We start from the raw sequence: 18,319 nt of genomic DNA on the forward strand, positions 1-18,319 counted from the left end.
ACATTAACACGTGGCTTAACCCTAAGTTAGGTGTCCAAAAATAAAATGGGGTTGTGACGTCAGCGTTACTTGCAATCAGTGAATCACCAAGCCAAGTGTTGCCAATCAAATCCAATGGCACTCGATCGTGTTTGGCTTTCTTGGGGATAAAAGCCAGCTTGGATACTCGTTACACCAAACAACTTCTTCCCCTCCTATACTTACCACAAATTTCCCTTTTTCCTTTTCGACATGCCTGAAGGTACTATGAGAGCTCTGTGGTACAACAAGGTAGGCATCCAGCACAATCGTGACTATGGTCTAACGTAGCGACAGCCGCAAGACTTTGAAATAAAGCAAGTCCCAATACCCAAAGTCGGTGACGACGACGTTCTCTTGAAAGGTATTGTCGCGTGCCACCTTTCAGATCGCTTCTGATTACCAAAAAAAAAAACTTCAGTATCATGTTGCGGTCAGTACGCACGTCCGAGCATCATGAAAGCACACTCATCTCTTTCTGTACAGGTGTATGCGGCACAGACGGACACATCCATGAAGGGGAATTCATATCCAAGTTCCCGGTGAGTCCGCCTTATCAGACGCAGTGACGTCAGTCCATCAGTATCTTATCATATCTGCCCCACCTGACAGCTCATCCCGGGTCATGAAGCTATCGGTAAAGTCATTGAAATGGGCAAGGATGTTAAAGGTTTCGAGATCGGTGACCGTTGTGTTGCTGACGTGGGCATAACCGTAAGTCTCTTTCCTGCAAACTCCAAACAACCCACTTACAACTTTTTGGCAGTGCGACAACTGTTTCTATTGCCGAAGGGGAAATTCCCTCCTGTGTGAGAACTTCAACGCCAGAGGCGTCACCCTAGATGGTGGATTCGCCGAATACATCGTATAGTAAGCACATGCTTCCATTTGCATGTGATTTCATTTACAGATCGCATTCAGTCATCAAAAGAAGCTGTACAAGATCAAGAACCTCTCAGATGAAGAATCGACTTTGTTGGAACCTGCTGCGTGCGCTATTCACGGACTGGATAAACTTAACCCCCCTGTCGGCGTTGAGGTGCTCCTTCTCGGCGCCGGTCCCACTGGCCTTATACTCGCACAGCTGTTGAAACTCAATGGGGCATCAAGAGTCGTTATCGCTGCTAACAAGGGTATAAAGATGGATATCGCGAAGGAATTGGAAGCTGGGGATGAATACATCGAACTTGATCGGCAGAATCCCGAGGCTCAGTGGAAGCAGTTGAAGGACGATAATCCATATGGGTTCGATGTCGTAGTTGAGGCTACAGGTGTTGAAAAGGTTGCCAACCAGTCGATCGACTATGTCCGTCGAGGAGGTACCCTCATGATCTATGGTGTGTATGAGAACAAGGCCCTTGTACACTGGCCTCCATCGAAGATCTTTGGTGATGAGATTACTGTGAGTTATCATTCTTAGTAACCTCCTCCTGGAAGGCTGACGACATACCCTCCCATCAGATCATCGGCTCGTTCTCACAAACATACTGCTTCCCGCGAGCGGTCGCCTATCTCGATAGCGGAAAGGTCAAGGTCAAGGGCATGGTGACGGATGTGTTCAAACTTGAGGACTACCAACTAGCTTTGGACAAGATGAACAGCAGAGGAGCGTTGAAGATCGCGATCAAGCCATGAGTGCCCTAGGATCCGCATCATGCTCCTGCAGATAACACTTCGTGTACTTTTATCCTTTATCTGTATTTTATGTCGCGGCTCGATGTTGCGTATGAATATGTTGACCTGCGTCCGTGTCTGTCAAAAGTCGTCAACTTGCGACTCACATATGCCAATGGCATAATCACATCATGACGACTAAATGCCCTTGCTCCGGCATTCGGCTGTAAATATCGTAACTGTTCAGGAACACATCAGGAGGATAAACCCTGCACTTTGACTCTGTGCAAGTCGCAAACGTGTGGTGGAATTCAATGCGATATCTCATCATATTGCATCTAGGACCATACGAAGGCGCCTGGTTATTCGATGCACCGGTTCACCATCAGCATCCATGCGGGAGTGAAAACCAGGCGATTTTTCATTCTCGCGTGGAGGCTGATGATGAATGATATAAGCAAGACGGAGAATCAAGATCGCTTCACATTAAGCCTCCCGGGCCCCTATCTTGATAGAGTAGATTGACAATCGTATAGATTAAGAAAAAACGTACATCGGGGGAACTGCATTTTACACCGCGTCCCGTATTCTCCTGATCTACGTCCGCATGTGATGGGTAGCTGGGAGCGGAGCATCGATCGACAGGGATGTATAAAGGCTTTGTTGGAGCGCTCTGCCCTAGTTGCGACCATTAGTTGAACATCTGGTGCATGATCGCATTAAGCACGCACGACAAGACACTGCTAATCAGCTCTCAATCTCGCAACTGTCCTGAAACACATCGGAAGGAAAAAAAATCGCACTATGGTGAATAATGGCTGTTGTTCCCTTCCGATGTATTCCAGCTTGCATCTCGTGAAGGTATGGTGCACCATTAGGTTTCATTTAATTGGATCCCAATGGTTCACCATAATTGGAGATATTCGGTGTGCCTTGATGGATGTATTCGGGTAACGATGGAATGGAATCTGGTGTAGAGTATATGGGAGCTAGACGAAGCTAGATGTACACGTCAGTGTGAGTGTCAAGTACACGATACAAGATACCACACACCTCTACGAATGTAACAGAACAATATTCGCTGAGATGGGAGATAAGGAGCTGTGGAGGATCTCTGGCTTGCTGAGTGTCGAAAGTACTATAATGACCAAGACGTGATTATTCAACAGAGTAGTCCCCACACGGATCATGGCGAATGATAGAAGTGAGGTAAAGATCGTTTGGAGGCTTCAAGTTGAAGTTGTCTGGGTCATGGGGCTGACTCGTGACCCATTTTTAGTCCCCTGGACGGCTATCTTGAATCTTGATAGAATCATACGATTGTCGATTTGAGGTCGATTTGCCGCTGAGGCGGGGCGGGTACTCGCCGAGAAAATTCTCCATTCTCTCCTCGTAAACTACCATTAGGTTAAGTGTGCATGCATGGATTGAGTCACTCACCACCCAGGACTATCGCTGCTACCAAACCTCCGAAACATCTCCGAGTCCTCTCCAGCTAGATTATTTCGTGGCCTTAGTGCCACCTTGGACACCACCAATCACATCGCTAGCCCACAGAAACCGCTGGAGAAAACGTGCTGGAAGATGTCCATGAGCTAGAAACGAAGATAGCACTGGGAGGAGCCAGAGCGTGAAATGTATTAGTCAGCAAGGGCTGGCAGCGAGGCAACTTTTGAAGGTAACGTTCAACTACTTTAGCACTTATAGACCATGAACTCGTTTAGCTGGTAAATCATTGTATCGGAATGATTGGACTACTGGCATTGACTGGCCGCAGAGGACTCACTAAACCATGTGTCGCTCTCCTCCACCCTGCACAATCTTTTCGGCGAGGTTACGCCCTTTCTAGATTTCCTGAGCGAAGGACCGGTTTTGGAAGGAGTTCAGGACGCAAACCCACTCAGGGAACCGTGCCATCTACTCAGGATGAGACATATGGATCATCATCGTCTGCATACGAGGAACAACCCTCTGTGCATGATTCGCAGCTCTGGGGTTCGAGCCAGAGAACGCCCTCCAGTAACCCGGAGGAAGGTTTGAAGCACCTGTTACTCAATAATAATACGTTGGTCATAACAAGGTGTGTTTCTTACTGAACTACATAAACGACTGTCGAGCTAATTCATTGTAGGAAGCTTGAAATGCTGAGTATATTCATGGGTTTTGAGCAGTCGAACCGATATACCATTAGTATGTGATACTTGAGTCTTTTATAACTGCTGGAATCATTAATTTTTTTCCCAATTAGCAAACGAAGCTGGTGAACCGCTTGGATACATCGCTGAAGAGCCACGAGGTATCCTGTCGATGTTTGCCAGACAAGTCTTCCGCACACACCGTCCCTTTCGTGCTTTAGTAATGGACCTTCACGGGTCACCTATTCTCTGGGTGCGGTCCATAGTAATCTCCCTCGCTAATCATAATAAATCCATCAAATTATGCAGATTCGCCGACCATTTGCGTGGATAAATTCGCGCATGTTCGTCCAAAGGCTAAAAGACCTTGACGAGTACACGCCAGAAGGGGAACCTGTCCTAGACACATTTGCTGAAGTCCAGCAGGAATGGCATCTTTGGCGAAGACGATACCATCTCTTTCTTCGGTAATGCAACACATTGCGCTTTTTGTCATGTCAGTACCGAGATATGTATCGTAGTGACCAGCCCAGGCGCATACTTTCCACCACCTCCGAGCCCCAGCCCGAACCTCCGACAGATTCATTCACCCAGTTTTCAAAGATAGACGAGGGGCTCTGGGCCTGGCACTTTAACATGCTCGATGCGCGCGGTGCGCCCATTGCGACTGTCAACAGGGCATTCCGCGGCTTTGGAAGGGAGGTAAGTTAGACATACCCTATCTCCGCATTTCAAAATGTTGTCAGGGGCTCAACGGTCTTCTTTGCAGATTTTCACTGATACAGGTTCTGATATGTCATGCTCCTGAGGTGCCAATCATTCTGATAGGAGCTTATTGCGGTTGATAGGACAATATTTCGTGACCTTTGATGCCACACGCCCAGACCTGTCCGATCCAACGCCGCAACAGCCCACGGTGATGAGGAATCTCACTCTTGACGAGCGCGCGGTAAATATGTATCAGTTGCTTCGTCGTTTCGATTTTTCTAAACATTTGCGCTATTATAGCTCGTGCTTGCGGCGGCAGGTCAGTAGCCCAAATGTTCTGATAGAGTTTAATATTGATGAGTCTGACAGTAAACATCGATTATGATTACTTTTCAAACCATTCGGGGGGTCACGGATTGGGGTTCCTGGACCTGTGGAGCTCAGGAGAATGAAGATACTCGTAAAGTATCTGTCATTTTGTCACACTGTTTATCGGTTGCGGTTGGGATACAATATGTATATTGCTGGCAGAGTTAATATAAAACAGCTAGTCACCTTCCCCGACTTCGCACAAGGTACTAAGAACAACCTCCTGCTCGGATGACCTCCCTGATCGTTAAAGGCCTGTCGCGCATTGTGGCAGGCCAGGTGAAGTCACTGATTACGGTTTAGTGCGTTGAATGCGCCCTGGATTACATCGCTGTCCTCGAGCAATATAAAGGACAAAGTGGGCACGACACGCTGAGTGACAATGACTAGCTCGGGAGCGACACATCGAGGTTCCTTCCCTCTGTTCGGGTTAGCTTGACCAATGGTAACAAAAGGTTTGCGTGGACGCCTCTCGAGAAAGTGGCTGTCTTGTGCGAATGAGCGTCACCGAAATTGAGGTGAAAGAAGAGATGAAAAAGCGAGGCAAATGTTGGTTCTTATTCTCGTACTTAATCCTACTGCATGTAGAGGATGTAAAGTGGATCATGCCCTGAGAACTTGAACCACAGGGTCAACAACATTATTCTAGAGCTCGCGGAAGATGCTAACCAGCTTGCGCAATTCGAGTTGATGCTCGGACGGACCAAAATCCTCCGCGAGGGACTGGAACTCGAAGGAAAATTCTGAGACTTCGGTCCGTGTGGTATCAAGTGGAACATAGACAGGATCTTGGGTACCTGTGATACACAAGGCGTCGCAGCTATAATGGCTTGCGTTGACGATAATGACTGGCCCGTCTTCTGTCGCCTTCTAGATATCCGAAAACAGCGCGGAGGCAGCAGAAAACGGGAAAAAATCAGGTAGCATGCTGATACGTGAAACAACATAATCCCATGGCGGTGTCAGCTGCCGGATTTGTCGGGACTGGTCTTCAGTAGACTCATCGAACGCGTTACGAAGGTGAAAGTTGTGCTGCTTGAATTCTGCCGCTAAGGCCGATCCGGTGCACCTGCCAGCTGTGACAAGTTCATCCAGGGGAATGCGGAAGCATACCAAATCGGTCCAGAATACTGCACGGCCTTGCTCTACCAGCTCCACAGCGATCGTGAAAGAGCTAGGGACCATATGGCTTCCTTGACCACATTGAAATGGCGTGAGAATGACAATCTAGGCGATTGAGGAATCCGAGGAATCGATCAAAGCTTAAGTGGCTGTTCCGCAGAGGTAGCCCCATGACTTGGCAGTATCGAAGTCACTACGAGAGACTGCATAAGATACTTTTGAAAGTTGCAAATAAAGCCTAAAGGCCTCATCCAGGTCAAGGTGATTGACCAGCTGCTGGAATCTTTCTTGAAGGTTGGTGGCAAGATTGTTGAGAAATAAGATCTTCCACATTGCCTCAGCTATGTGATGAGGAACATAGCAACTGCCCCATCCCACTTTTGAGTACTGATAATCGAGTAAGACTAGGCTGCCAGTGAATACGCACGGAACGAGCAGGAATTGAAGCATAGTACTTCCGAGTCGCGGCAGCGATGAGAAATGCCGCACCCTACCGCATCACTGCCGCACCCATCAAGTACATATATCACTGTAGTACCACTGTTAGCCTTACACAAACACCTGGAATATAGTATTACTTATTCTTAAATCATATTCCAGACAGTTGCGTACGACGTAGACGCATTTAAGAGGCATATAAGACATTGTTGAGTAGGGTGCAGCAGGGTGCGGCACAGATGCGGCAATTTCCTAAGGTCCCACCGCCACCTAATAAACGTACGGCACACCTCCCGAAGCCAAGAGTTCCACGATACCTTTCAACCCACGCGCGCGATGGTGCGGTGGGAAGACAGCGCAAACCTCTCTAAGTGCAACAATGAAGCAGCAAATGCAAGACGAACCAGCCCCGCTTGACGTCGAAAACTACCCCGTCGCACCAAAAGGGCTGGACCTGGAGCAGGTGCACATATACGTGAGACATGGTGCGTCGGGTTCGCGTGCGCGTCTCGTTGCGTCATCGCTGATAACTTCCATGCGCACTCTGCTTTAGGTGAACGTACGCCCGTCAGAGTGCGTATGTCGGATCCTCCAGCATCCATACCAGCAGATTGGCAGATGTGCAACACTGCGAAAAGCTTTCACGAGACCGTAGCTGGACTCAGTCCTACCGTAGATGACGGACTGTGGTATAAGAAAGTTGTCGAGAACAGGCATGGAAAAACGTCCGAGGGATTATGGTAAGTTGATGCGCATATATGGGTACTCGCGATGAGCACATTTCAATACGGAATACAGCCTCCTAGGAGAGCTTACGGACGTTGGAAAACAGGTGAGTGGGCTCCATGCGACACTCAGTTGCTTGGCTTACGCGTCTGAGAACAGTCCACGTATTCTTTCGGGACAGCATTGCGAAGCCTCTATGTAGACAAGTAAGCATCCGCGCAGCTTCTTGATTTCATCTCACTCGTATCTTTCTGAAGATTGAAATTTCTTCCTCAAAAGCTCGAAGATGAACGTTTGACTTACTTCCGGTAAATCTATTCACCTTGGCCTCGTGACTCGCGATGAACTTCACACAACGCAGCTCTACGAACATCGCGCGGACGATTGAATCTCTGCAGCACATAGTCCACGGAGTGTATCCTCCGTCTGCTTGCGCTCCAGGTACGATACCCTCTATCATCATACGGTACGCTTTTGCACAGGTCACAGAAGTCAAATGCAAACTCACGATGTCTTTGGTATCAGTAATGGAGTTGACGAGAACCTCGTCAGCAATACCTTAGCCTGCAAGCGACTGGCGCTCTTGGAATTGCAGTTTGCTGAAGGTAATCACATGCTTTTAAGTAATATTCTCAGATTTGTCTGATGTTACCAGTTGCTGTTGCTATCTGGAATTCGCGTTTAGAACCGTTGGATAAGAAAGTCTCCAAGTATATAGGCGGTAGGCCATTACGCCTTGATGGAACTCCTCGAGCTTCGGGGATCCTTGATACAGTATGTTTTTCAGGGCAGGACATGCAAAGTTGAACTCAGTACTTTTCCAAAGGTACGCTCAGCAGCTGCTCACGGGTTCCGGGTTCCACCAGAATTCTCGGAAGATAGCGTCATTGGTTTAATCGTGCGATAATTTTATTCCCTCATCGCATCCTCCGCTGGCTCATCTACGATTCCCCAGGAAGCAGCTGTAACAGCCGAGTGGTTTGACAGTAAGCTCCTAGTCTATTACTTTCCATTATTGCACGAGTATTGATTGTCGTTGTCCAGTTTGTGAGGACGCTTCCTGACATTCACTGAAAGTTCAACTAAAGTTCTTTATTTGAACACTAGTCAAATCAGAAGAAGGCCGCCGACTAGGAATGGGTCGTCTCCTCGCAGACGCCTCAGAAAAAATGCAACGCAAGATCCTCAATTCCAAAGATCCAACAAAACTCCTCGTGCACACCACTCACGACTCGACGCTCGCAGCGTTGCTCTGCACATTCGATGTGTTCGATGACAAGTGCGTCAGTCCCACCACTTTCGGTCTTCATACTAATGATCCTCATCTTCACGCATGCAAGGTGGCCACCATTCACTTCATCAGTAACATTTGAGCTCTTCCGAAAACGGGCCGCAGATACCCCGGGCCAGCGCTCGTTTTCATCATTTTGGAGACAACGGGACGAGCATTGTGAGTATCGAAGTGCGTGTTGAGAACAAGCCTCCTTGACCGCTTGCAGATGTCCGTATGCGTTACAAGAACACGAACATGGTGCTTCCGATGTGCGCCGCAGAGGGGAAGCATTTGCCTGGTTCGCCAGAGTTTTGCACGTTGGAGGCGTTTCGGCGGAGGGTGGAAGAGTTGACGCCTAGGGATTGGGTTAGGGAGTGTTTTCCACGGACGTGAGCGTGTGGTGCTGGTGTCGTTGCTGGCATGTCATTTATTATTTTTATTGTTGCATATTTTTGAGGAAGAGAGTTTATTTAGACTTAGGTTTAACCTTTGCTTGCCTCACTAGAACGACACTAGAAATCCTAATGCTCTGCCATACCCTCGACTGACATCCATGTCTTCTGAGAAGACCCACCTGTCCTGGCTATTACTAGTCCGAGCAGCGAAATTCGTCGACGATATTTCCTGCACGCGCATTCTTGGCTATCTCTAAAACATCCCATGCAATCATAATATTAATGTTCGACGGACCCCTGATCCATTTCTGTTTAATTTCATGGTTATACGGTACGCGTCCCTTAACCAAAATATTCAAAACAGTCACCAAGTATAATCAAGTCCTTCGTGCTTCTTGAAGAGCTCTATACGCGAAAGGGTAGTACCTATTTATCGAGGCCTGCACCCAAAGTTGCGGTGTCTTGTCTATAAACAGAGCCAGCGGATTTCGAAGTTTGCTGCTAGGATAGGCCATAGAAAGATGCGTACCCCACGCCCAAGATGAATATGACGTCGGTGCCAGTGAAGTGGACCATCGCGAAAGGAAACCAAGGCAGCAGCGAGCAAGGTGCTCAAATTAAACATATCCTCGCAAAGACAAACATGACACCAATCGTTGTGACGTGTGACGAACCTAAGGTCAAAATCCTACAGTAGTATATTGATTGTAGCTCTAGATATATAGAACCGCATGCTAGCATGGGGACGGACATATCTACATGGGAGTGCTGAGTTCGGATCAAACGGGAAGAAAGCCAACGCTGCGCCAGTATCCGATCCATTTTGCTACATCCTTCGCTCCCAGTGGGCTTGAAACAATTGATCGGAGTGTCGGAGATTCTTGCAGTGCCTTAGTGCACGAGAGCTCCGGTTCTAAGTTCACAGTTTTCTTTGTGAGATTCCTTCTGTGAGGGGTATACCTGAACAGATCGAGCAGCCTCAGCGCGGGATTGTTCTGCGATGTTGTTGTTTGTGATGACGCCTGTTCCTCCAAAGAAGCGAGCCACTGAGTTGGCGGGACCAACGAAATATTCATGATGCGAGCAGCTTCCTGCATCAGAACAGTCCATGAAACAGGACTCGGATGTGTCAAGTGATACACGCCAGGGGGTGAATTGAACATCTCCACGATCGATGCCGCTGCCACATCAATCGGAAGCCAGTTTACGGTCTACAAAGTTCAGTGATAGTTGGATGGCATTCAGGAAAACTCACATCAGAACGGTCAGGCAAGGCACCGAGGCTGAGGCCTGAACCGATTATGGATGGGATCCATTCCGTTGTTTTCCATTGTCCATTGCGCCCTCCGGTGAGTTGCCCCACACGAATAATTATTGGCTTCAGTCGTGTGGCATCGGAAGCAGCAGCCAAGACGTGCTCTGCAACCCATTTGCTTTCGACATATCCTGTGGAAATAGATACACTGGGATCCTGTATAAGAGCCTCCTCTGCTGCGCTCGTTGACGTCAGACCTGCCAAAATGTCAGTGATTTAGTGCATCTCAAATCACCCAAAGTACCTCACCGTAACCATTCAATATCCCGAACGAGCTTATGAAAAGGAATTGAGGGGGAACTTGCCAGGGCGAGGAAATGGCGAAGTCCACCAAATTTCGCAGACCGTGAAGAGCATGATCGAATGCAGCAAGGGGAATGGTGAAGTCCACTGGCCAAGCTACAAGTATTTCAGTATGAATGTAAAATAACGTGAGATATTCCTCACCAACGTGCAAAATGTGGGTGACGTTTCGAGCCATCTAAAACAAGATGAGTCTCACCAAAGTGTTATGTAAAAAGGATGCTCACGTTGTTGAACATGTCAGGCGATAGCCCTAAGTAATCTTTGTCTAGAGTGCCTTCCAAATACACGACCTTGTCTGTTTCTAGTCCCGTCTGGTCGAGCGATTGTGCCTGGAAAATCTCTTGGTGGCGTTCCAACATAGTCGGAGTTCCGGGCTTGGTACGGTTGAGAAGAAATATGCGACTGATTTGTGGCGCACGGAGCAAGCATTCCAGAAGGTGTGCGCCCGCGACGCCTGTGGTACCGGTTATGAGAACGGCGCAGTCCCGTGAGCTCAGAGAGGAAGGCAGCAGCGTCTTAGGGCTCTTGAATCCAGACGTGTATTTGGCGACCAAGGACCTCATCTCAGACACCTTGTGAAGCTCGGATGCGCTCCTTTCCTCCGCTTCAGTTAGGGTGGACAGCCGCTGGTCCTCTAACCGGGCTTCTAGACTCCGAAGGGTCACGTTCGCAAGGAGCTGGGTTTGACTGATGGATAAAATGGGGTTCAAGGCAAAGGATAGCCTCGCAGCAGATAAGGAATCCAAACCGTACGCGGTTAAAGGAACATCGGGAGACAAGTCTTCGCGCGCAATGTCAAGGGTGGCACACAGTATGTCCCCGATCGAAAGACTGTTGTTTGAGGTTGACGTTCCGTATTCCGCGATAGTCCGCTCGGGCAATAAGTGATTATACATGTGTTCGTTTCCTAGCGCGGTGTGGACTGCTTCCCAGTCAAAATCCGGAATATAGAACCAGAAAGGGCCGTCAGCAAGCTTTTGAATGCCTTCCCCGATGAATTGGAAGATCCCTAAGGAAATATGATGCCGAGCTCCGCATTACGGTAAGGGCACAACTCACTCTGAGATGACACCCCCCAATCCGCCAAGTGTTTGATTTTTGTCGGTTTCATTGTAGAGACGAATGAGTCAGTGACTGCGGGAATTGCAATAGAGAATGCATTGGGCATGGCGCGCAGTCTGCCGTCCAACGCAGTGTTCGCTCTGAGAAATGTGAGCCGTCGATTTACGCACACGACTCAAAAGACGTACGCAGCATAATTGGTTTGACCCGCATTCCCAAATAATGCCGAAATCGAGGAGAATGCAATCAGGAAATCCAGCTTGCTTGTGTCAATTGTATTGCATAGCACCTCGAAGGCCCTAATCTTCCCATTGAATGGTGCATCGAAGTTCTCAGCGGATAGCCCAGAAAAGAGGCCATCCGCAAGTACCACAGAGAGTAACATACATCCCCCGAGCGGACTCTGGAGTTTTTGCACCAATGTTTTCATACCAGGTTCGGAGAGGGCATCAACTGCCTCAATCAGTAGATTCAAATCCGGTATGTTGTCGAGATATGCGATAGTGCGCTGAGATGCAATATCTCCCCTACGCAGAATTCCAGCCCGCCCGGACCGCGAAGTCAGAGCAATTTCCCGAGCCCCGTTCTAATTGGTCGACTCAGCATGACTAAATGAGTTCAGTGTAAAGGGACATCCTGACCTTGTACATCCACTGGGCAATCTGGAGTCCAAGGCTACCGACGCCTCCCACAAGTAGATAAGCCTTATTATCGCTGAAGAGCTGTTTCTTCACATAGACAGGATCACCGGGCTTGAGAGTTATGATCTCGTTGAGGTTCTGCATAGGAATATCGAGCTCATTGCCAGCTATATTTGATCCAAGACGAATGGCATGACCAATCAACCAAGGGTTGCAGGCGAGCAGCGACTGCAAGCCTTTCGTAGGATGCTTCCACGGGAACGTCGTCCCGCCAGCAGTCAAGAGGCGCGATAAAAGGTGAAGCGTTGCCGTGTCGCTGTATTCAGAGACGATGAAACTAAAATGACCATTGGGGAGGCGGCTGATTTCAGAATGCGTCGCATTTTGCGTTAGAGTAGCAACGCGAAAGCCTCGGAGAAGGTAGAGTTGAATGACCAGCATGCTAGTTTGGGTATCTGCATGCGTCACCAGAATTTCTCCACGGAACCTTCCCGGGTTCTCAAAATATGCAGGACCAACAGCAAGAACTGCTATGGCAAAGGCAAGAATGGGAGGACCCGACTTTGCACCAGCATCCAAGACCGCCGGGACATCCATCAAGCTATCAAGCGGCGTTGTGATGAAATTCCCAACAGGAGAAGCGGATATCCCCATGACACTTTTGTGCGAGCCGCCTAAGAAGCCAAAGAAAGTCCATATGTGATTGTCCGATCGGCTAGCACTTTGCACATGCACGACAGCCGAATGAGAATCCAAACGGGGAGACGAGCAATGAACGACCGTGGACTTCTCGAGCTGCCATGGTTCGTGGAAGTCGAAAGGAGAGACATTCTTCGGGCCCTCACAAGGTGTTATTCTCGGGACGTGTACCAATCCAGATGCATCCACCACAAGCTCCCTCTCCACCTGGGGCATCTTGGACACAACTTCAACTGCCCGTTGGATGCTTTCATCATTCCAAGTCGGGTCGAACACCATAACGTAAATCGTCCATAAGAGATATTCCTTCTGCAACACTCGCACGAACCCGACAGCCTCGTCTCCGTCTACACCAGCGAGTGCCGTAATATATATGGTGCATGGTGCGGTAGTGTCCAGTACGGATAATACCGGCTGAAGTTCTATCCCTTTGCCGTGCTCGTAAACGATGACGTTGAGCGGAGCTGACGATGACGTCCCAGCATCTGTCCCCACTAGGTTTAGCAAGCTATCCCTGGGTTGGTCATCCGCTGATAATTCTTCCTGGGTCGGGTGACGACACGAAGACAGGTCGAGTGAGATGGGCTCATACACTAAGTCGAAGTGGCGTTTCGGTTCGTATAGAGATGACTCTCCGTGGAGGGCAATTTCGAATGATTCTATCGTGCAGAGATGATTTCCGTCCTCATTCAGGAGGGCAATGTCAAATGTCATGGATTCTTCTTTGGTATAAGTCCCCGATAAACAGGTGATCATAAGAAAACTCACGAGGCGTCCACTGGCGGAAAACAACATGAGTATATAGAGACCGTGGGAACGGGGACGTGATGAGTGCATCATGGATCGTCAGATTTTGCAGATGAGAAGGAAGATAATACAAGGATTTGTCTGTGAGATAGGTAAACATCGGGTGGACCAGAGGATGTATTGCGGAGTCAAATATGACGGGGTGGAACTTGAACTTTTCCAGTCTGTCATTGTTGTCCCGTCAACATATCGTCAAAACAAAACGAACGATCGCACCCTGGAAGATCCCCAACATCCCCACGGATCTGTATCAATGCTTCTTCATGCTCTCCGCGAGGGCCCCGGTAACAATCCAATATTCTTTGATAATCTGGTCCAAATTGAGCGAAGTGCTCGAACCCATCGTAAAAGCCTGAGACAGTGGGGTGAGTGACGAAGCCCCACAATGAATAATGATTCGTGACGGACCTTCGACGCTGACTTGCGTGCAGCGCTCCTTGATTGCCTGAATGTCTACTGCTGGTAAGGGTGAAGGTCGAGAATCAAGAGATAGGTAGCCCTCAGCATGCAATCGATCATACTAACCGTCGGTGAGTCATAGAGCGAAGAATGAAATATCTTTTTCACGTACTTGGGGTGGTGCGTCGGACAGTTGCGATGGATTTACTAGAGCAGAGCGCACAGACCAACGAGGTCCTTCGATACTGACATCAACTGGCACTGGTTGATCCCCAGATAAAGATAGCATGAATATGAAGTTGACATCCCATAATTGTCTTGCACCAAATTCCAATGCCTGGAAAATACGGGTTGAGTTTTGTTGCCCTCAGATTTCGCGAGTGAGTGCGTACCATTTCAAGGAAACCTGTGGCGGGCATGATGGGCTCGCCTTGAATCACATGTTGAGCCAGGTAAGGGTGTGTCACAGAGTTGATGCGAAGCTGAGAGTAGTTTAACGGGCCGTTACGAGGCTGACGAATTCCCTTGATGTAAGAAGTAATCGGGTACAAGGGGACCTTCTTGCGGGAAAAGGGGTAGGCGGGTAGTTTGGCGACATCTGCTGCGGTGCATCCATTGAGAATATTGAAGTCGATGCAGCAATGTCCAGCGACTGCCAGCTTGCCCAAAGCGTCAAGAAAAGAAACCACTTCTCCTTGGTTGGCCTTGGGCCTGCGCAGAGGACACACAACAGTGGCTTTCTCGCCGCCAAGAGTGACCAGATAACTAGCAAGAACCGGGTGAGGCCCTATCTCAAGATAGTTCGGAGAACCAATGTCGTGAATGATACGCTGGATTGCTCCTGTGAATTGAACTGGGCCACGCGTAGTGGACCAATAATATTCTGCGTTGAATCGGTCGTATTTCAACATACCGCTTTCAGTGGAATATGTTGGTATTTGAGGCGGCTGGGAAGGATAGCGATCGAATATGTCCGTTACCAGTCGCATAAATTCGTCACGACCAGCTTCCATCAGTTTGGAATGCACAGGAATGGTGGTATTTAATCGCTTTGCCAAAAATCCCGCAGCCTTTGCGCGCTGGACTGCTAGGTCGATATCCGCAGATGATCCCGATAGAGTGATGGCGTCGGGAGTGTTATAGCAGCCAATATCCAAATCGACCTTCCCCTGTTCGGTGCACATCTGGGATATAATTTTCTGGGCATGTTCAGGGGAGCATGCAACTGCCGCCATTGCGCCTTCGACGTTTGCCAAAGCCCGCCCACGCGCAATTGCGAGCTCCACAGCCATGGCTTTGGAGCCTGCTCCAGATGCGTATAACAATGCGGTCTCTCCTGCAGAGTGACCCACGACCGCATCAGGCTTCATCCCAAGACTCGCAAGAGAGTCGAAAATTGCGATTTGAAGCATCGTTAGAGCAGGAAGAGTCACCGAAATAGGCCAGATATCGCCGAGTACTTCTGCAATAGGAGCTTGTTGAGTGAAAAGACCAGTCCGTGCGATGAGTGAAAATCCAGTTGTACGCTTGTGTACTTCGTCCATTTCAAGTATGCTCCTATTGAAGACAGTGCATGAGCTGAAGAACTCTCTCCCCACTGACGAAAATAATCAGCATCACATCATGAAATGATTGGGATAATGTCTCACTTTCAAAATGCTGTGGGCCTTGTCCCGAAAACACAAACACGAGTGGGGGAGTGCGAGGAGCAAGAACCGGCTCGGTAAAACGAGGAGGAGAATTCGACGAAGTAACCGCATAAGAACGCCAAGGCGTAGACCTGGACCGACGTCCTAGGGTCGTCGCTACGGAAGGTAATGTTTCACTGTCTATGGCCTGTATAGACTCTCCTACGGCAACTGTTGAACGCGGAGAAAGGCCGCCCGCCACCAAAAGGCAAGGTGGACGAACGACATCTGACCGCCAGAACGGTATTACAGGATTGGTTGTAGGAGGACCCTCGACAACACAGTGACCATTGGCACCGCCGATTCCAGAGCCGGCTAACGAGATCAGAGAGCGTCCAGTGGCAGATTGACAAGGCAACGTTGTTGGTGATGAGACGACGCGAAGATGGAAGTCTTCCCAACGAATGGCCGGATTAGGGTTGAGGAGATTGACATTGGGAGGGATTATTCCTGATTCAAACATGGAGCAAATTTTGCACAGTGACGCAAGAAACGCTGTAATTTCGAGGTGACTGGGTGGAGCAAAGTGAGACCAAGCTGATTGTCGCAATTCTGATAACATACCCTAGGTTTCCTTTCACGCTACCTATAAGGAGCTCCCTGTTATCAGTTTTCAAGAAACTCTCTCCAACCCAGTTTGCTTCCGTTGGATCGCCGGAAGCAGTCCCTAGAGTCATACACGTTTAAATAATCCTACGGACTAGATTCAGGAACTTGCCTGTGGCATGAAGCTCGACGAAATCGACTTCGTGTGGCTGGCGGCCAGCTTGCTTGAAGGCTCTCAGCATTGCATCCCTTTGAGCATAGGCGACAGGAGAGTTTGCAGGAGCCAATGAACCAGACGAATTGATGCCGGTGCCTAGAACCTGTGGAAAATGTAGAACCGATACATATATCCCATCTGGAGAACAACGTACAGTAGCATATATGTGGTCATGATCGAGGAGAGCCTTGTCAAGCGGTTTAATGACCACAACGACAGCACCCTCTGCCCGAGAAAATCTTGAAAGAATTATTGGACATGACTCATACGGACTCAAAATTTGCCTCACCCATTAGCAGAGGCGTCGAAGGGTTTACATTTACCATCTGGTGCAAGTATCCCAGCTTGACTGTACGTTAGCCAATCCATAAACCTAGTAACATGGAGGCGTTTCAACCGTCAAATTTTAAAATACTGCTGAAAAGAAATCCTTGCCTATGATTCAATTGACAACCACCCACAAGCGCCGCTTCGCAATCCCCATTGCGTATGGCCTGAATAGCGAGATGTAAGGCAGAAAGACTAGAGCTGCAAGCAGTGTCGATGGGGATGGAAGGTCCGCGTAGGTCCAGGTGGTATGACACACGATTGGCGATCATTGCAGGGGAACCTGACAATGCACCGCGGGCTTCATTTTCATGCTGAGAAACTAGGCGTGAGTCAGCAAGACACAAGACAGGTATCACCAACCTCGCCGGCAATCATCCAAACGTCATGGGCGACGCTCGACATGTAAGTGCCGATATTTCTTCCTCGATAATCAATGCCAGAGTCCAATAATGCCAGGAACGACAGCTCAATGAGCTTTCGCGTTCCAATCGTCATCATCCTAGTGTCTTTGCTACTGATTCCGAATTCGACAGGATCGAATAATTCTAGATTTTTCAAGAATGCGCCATGTGCGGTGGCCACTTCACCGATGTTCACTCCCTCAAGACTGGGCACGCGGTCAGTAATTGACGGGTGGGATTTGCTAAAGAAGACAGACGCACGCATCTATGTTGAACCTATCGGCCGGGATTTTCTCGTAGGCTTGGTGCTCGTTCATGAGAAAGTCAAAGAACGATTGATAGTCAAGGTTGCTTGTTCCATGAGGACCACTTGGGAGCTCCGCGGAAATGCCAACCTGGATGGATGAAACATGTTAGCTCAGTACACAATTAGTCGTACACAAGCTTACCAGTGCGACAGGGAAGTATTCGTTTGAAGAGACCATGTTATTTGATATGCAGATGAGTAGAGTGACGCTTTTAAACATATGTCAGTCCCTTAAAGGCCCGGGCAACTACATCCTTGAAAACCACGATAACTCGCAGATTGAAATTGCTGATGAGGACAAGACTTGGACTGTGGCAGCATGGAACCCTGGCAGGGTCCCCACACTGTGGGCCATCAAGAATTTCTGTCCGAAGATCGTTCAACCTTGGCTAGAGTTTCAGCCACTTCTGGACCCATGGTTTTCGAGATGGTGGTTGATTTATAATTATCAGCAGCAAGCGCGAAAACCATTTAGCGCTCAGCTTAGATTGTATTTGTCGTAGGTTTTTATGCGATAAATAGTGGATGCATGGAGTGAAGGTGCGAATCTGTGCGAATCCGGAGGGTTATCTGATATGATTTCCTGATTTTCTACCAAGGTGGTAATACTATCATACTATGGCTGTGTACGCGTAAATCATAGGCTGTACAGATGTCGCGCGTGCATGCAAAAATTTCACGCACCCACACGTCCCGAACCGTTCCGAACCCCGAACCGATAATTATATTTTCAACAGTATGTACCTATTTTGTACCTAGTTTTGCATGCTGGCGGGGGTTAATGCCAACGCTACAGGAGGATT

General features: G+C 48.7%; 5 protein-coding genes across 5 annotated transcripts; 3 read left to right on the plus strand and 2 right to left on the minus strand.

Moving 5' to 3' along the window:
• Positions 1-26: 26 nt before the first annotated feature.
• On the plus strand, positions 27-1,681 carry DEU56DRAFT_327121 (chaperonin 10-like protein). The gene is made up of 8 exons (XM_041345688.1): positions 27-270; positions 316-382; positions 440-451; positions 505-560; positions 631-732; positions 785-888; positions 940-1,420; positions 1,480-1,681. Exons 1-8 carry the CDS (start codon positions 232-234, stop codon positions 1,651-1,653), a joined length of 1,035 nt encoding a protein of 344 aa, XP_041209152.1. The 5' UTR covers positions 27-231; the 3' UTR covers positions 1,654-1,681.
• A 1,696-nt stretch (positions 1,682-3,377) lies between these two features.
• DEU56DRAFT_944398 (Scramblase-domain-containing protein) lies at positions 3,378-5,249 on the plus strand (the record flags this gene model as incomplete). The annotated part of the gene is made up of 9 exons (XM_041358982.1): positions 3,378-3,712; positions 3,764-3,822; positions 3,881-4,020; positions 4,077-4,234; positions 4,289-4,469; positions 4,537-4,552; positions 4,616-4,716; positions 4,776-4,794; positions 4,845-5,249. The coding sequence occupies 9 exons, from the start codon at positions 3,378-3,380 to the stop codon at positions 4,925-4,927; spliced, it is 1,092 nt and encodes a 363-aa protein (XP_041209153.1). The 3' UTR covers positions 4,928-5,249.
• On the minus strand, positions 5,064-5,949 carry DEU56DRAFT_327535 (uncharacterized protein). Its single transcript, XM_041345690.1, has 2 exons — positions 5,514-5,949; positions 5,064-5,461 (listed from the first exon to the last, which is right to left on the minus strand). Exons 1-2 carry the CDS (start codon positions 5,789-5,791, stop codon positions 5,275-5,277), a joined length of 465 nt encoding a protein of 154 aa, XP_041209154.1. The 5' UTR covers positions 5,792-5,949; the 3' UTR covers positions 5,064-5,274.
• A 635-nt stretch (positions 5,950-6,584) lies between these two features.
• On the plus strand, positions 6,585-9,198 carry DEU56DRAFT_800791 (histidine phosphatase superfamily). Its single transcript, XM_041353100.1, has 14 exons — positions 6,585-6,889; positions 6,958-7,144; positions 7,203-7,236; positions 7,290-7,336; positions 7,388-7,438; positions 7,492-7,596; positions 7,656-7,735; positions 7,786-7,904; positions 7,957-8,028; positions 8,086-8,116; positions 8,137-8,139; positions 8,238-8,409; positions 8,471-8,580; positions 8,630-9,198. Exons 1-14 carry the CDS (start codon positions 6,784-6,786, stop codon positions 8,794-8,796), a joined length of 1,284 nt encoding a protein of 427 aa, XP_041209155.1. The 5' UTR covers positions 6,585-6,783; the 3' UTR covers positions 8,797-9,198.
• A 130-nt stretch (positions 9,199-9,328) lies between these two features.
• DEU56DRAFT_972438 (uncharacterized protein) lies at positions 9,329-18,064 on the minus strand. The gene is made up of 23 exons (XM_041359489.1): positions 17,659-18,064; positions 17,471-17,604; positions 17,169-17,415; positions 16,914-17,119; positions 16,768-16,851; positions 16,633-16,717; positions 16,434-16,581; positions 16,280-16,382; positions 15,677-16,227; positions 14,941-15,624; positions 14,420-14,910; positions 14,200-14,364; positions 14,037-14,148; positions 13,845-13,980; positions 13,590-13,792; positions 12,123-13,540; positions 11,670-12,067; positions 11,479-11,621; positions 10,644-11,428; positions 10,561-10,594; positions 10,363-10,512; positions 10,054-10,310; positions 9,329-10,009 (listed from the first exon to the last, which is right to left on the minus strand). Exons 1-23 carry the CDS (start codon positions 17,734-17,736, stop codon positions 9,578-9,580), a joined length of 7,044 nt encoding a protein of 2,347 aa, XP_041209156.1. The 5' UTR covers positions 17,737-18,064; the 3' UTR covers positions 9,329-9,577.
• Positions 18,065-18,319: the final 255 nt, after the last annotated feature.

Source organism: Suillus clintonianus (assembly GCF_016758775.1).
Source record: "Suillus clintonianus strain FC179 chromosome Unknown DEU56scaffold_30, whole genome shotgun sequence".
In the NCBI taxonomy this organism is placed as follows: domain Eukaryota; kingdom Fungi; phylum Basidiomycota; class Agaricomycetes; order Boletales; family Suillaceae; genus Suillus; species Suillus clintonianus.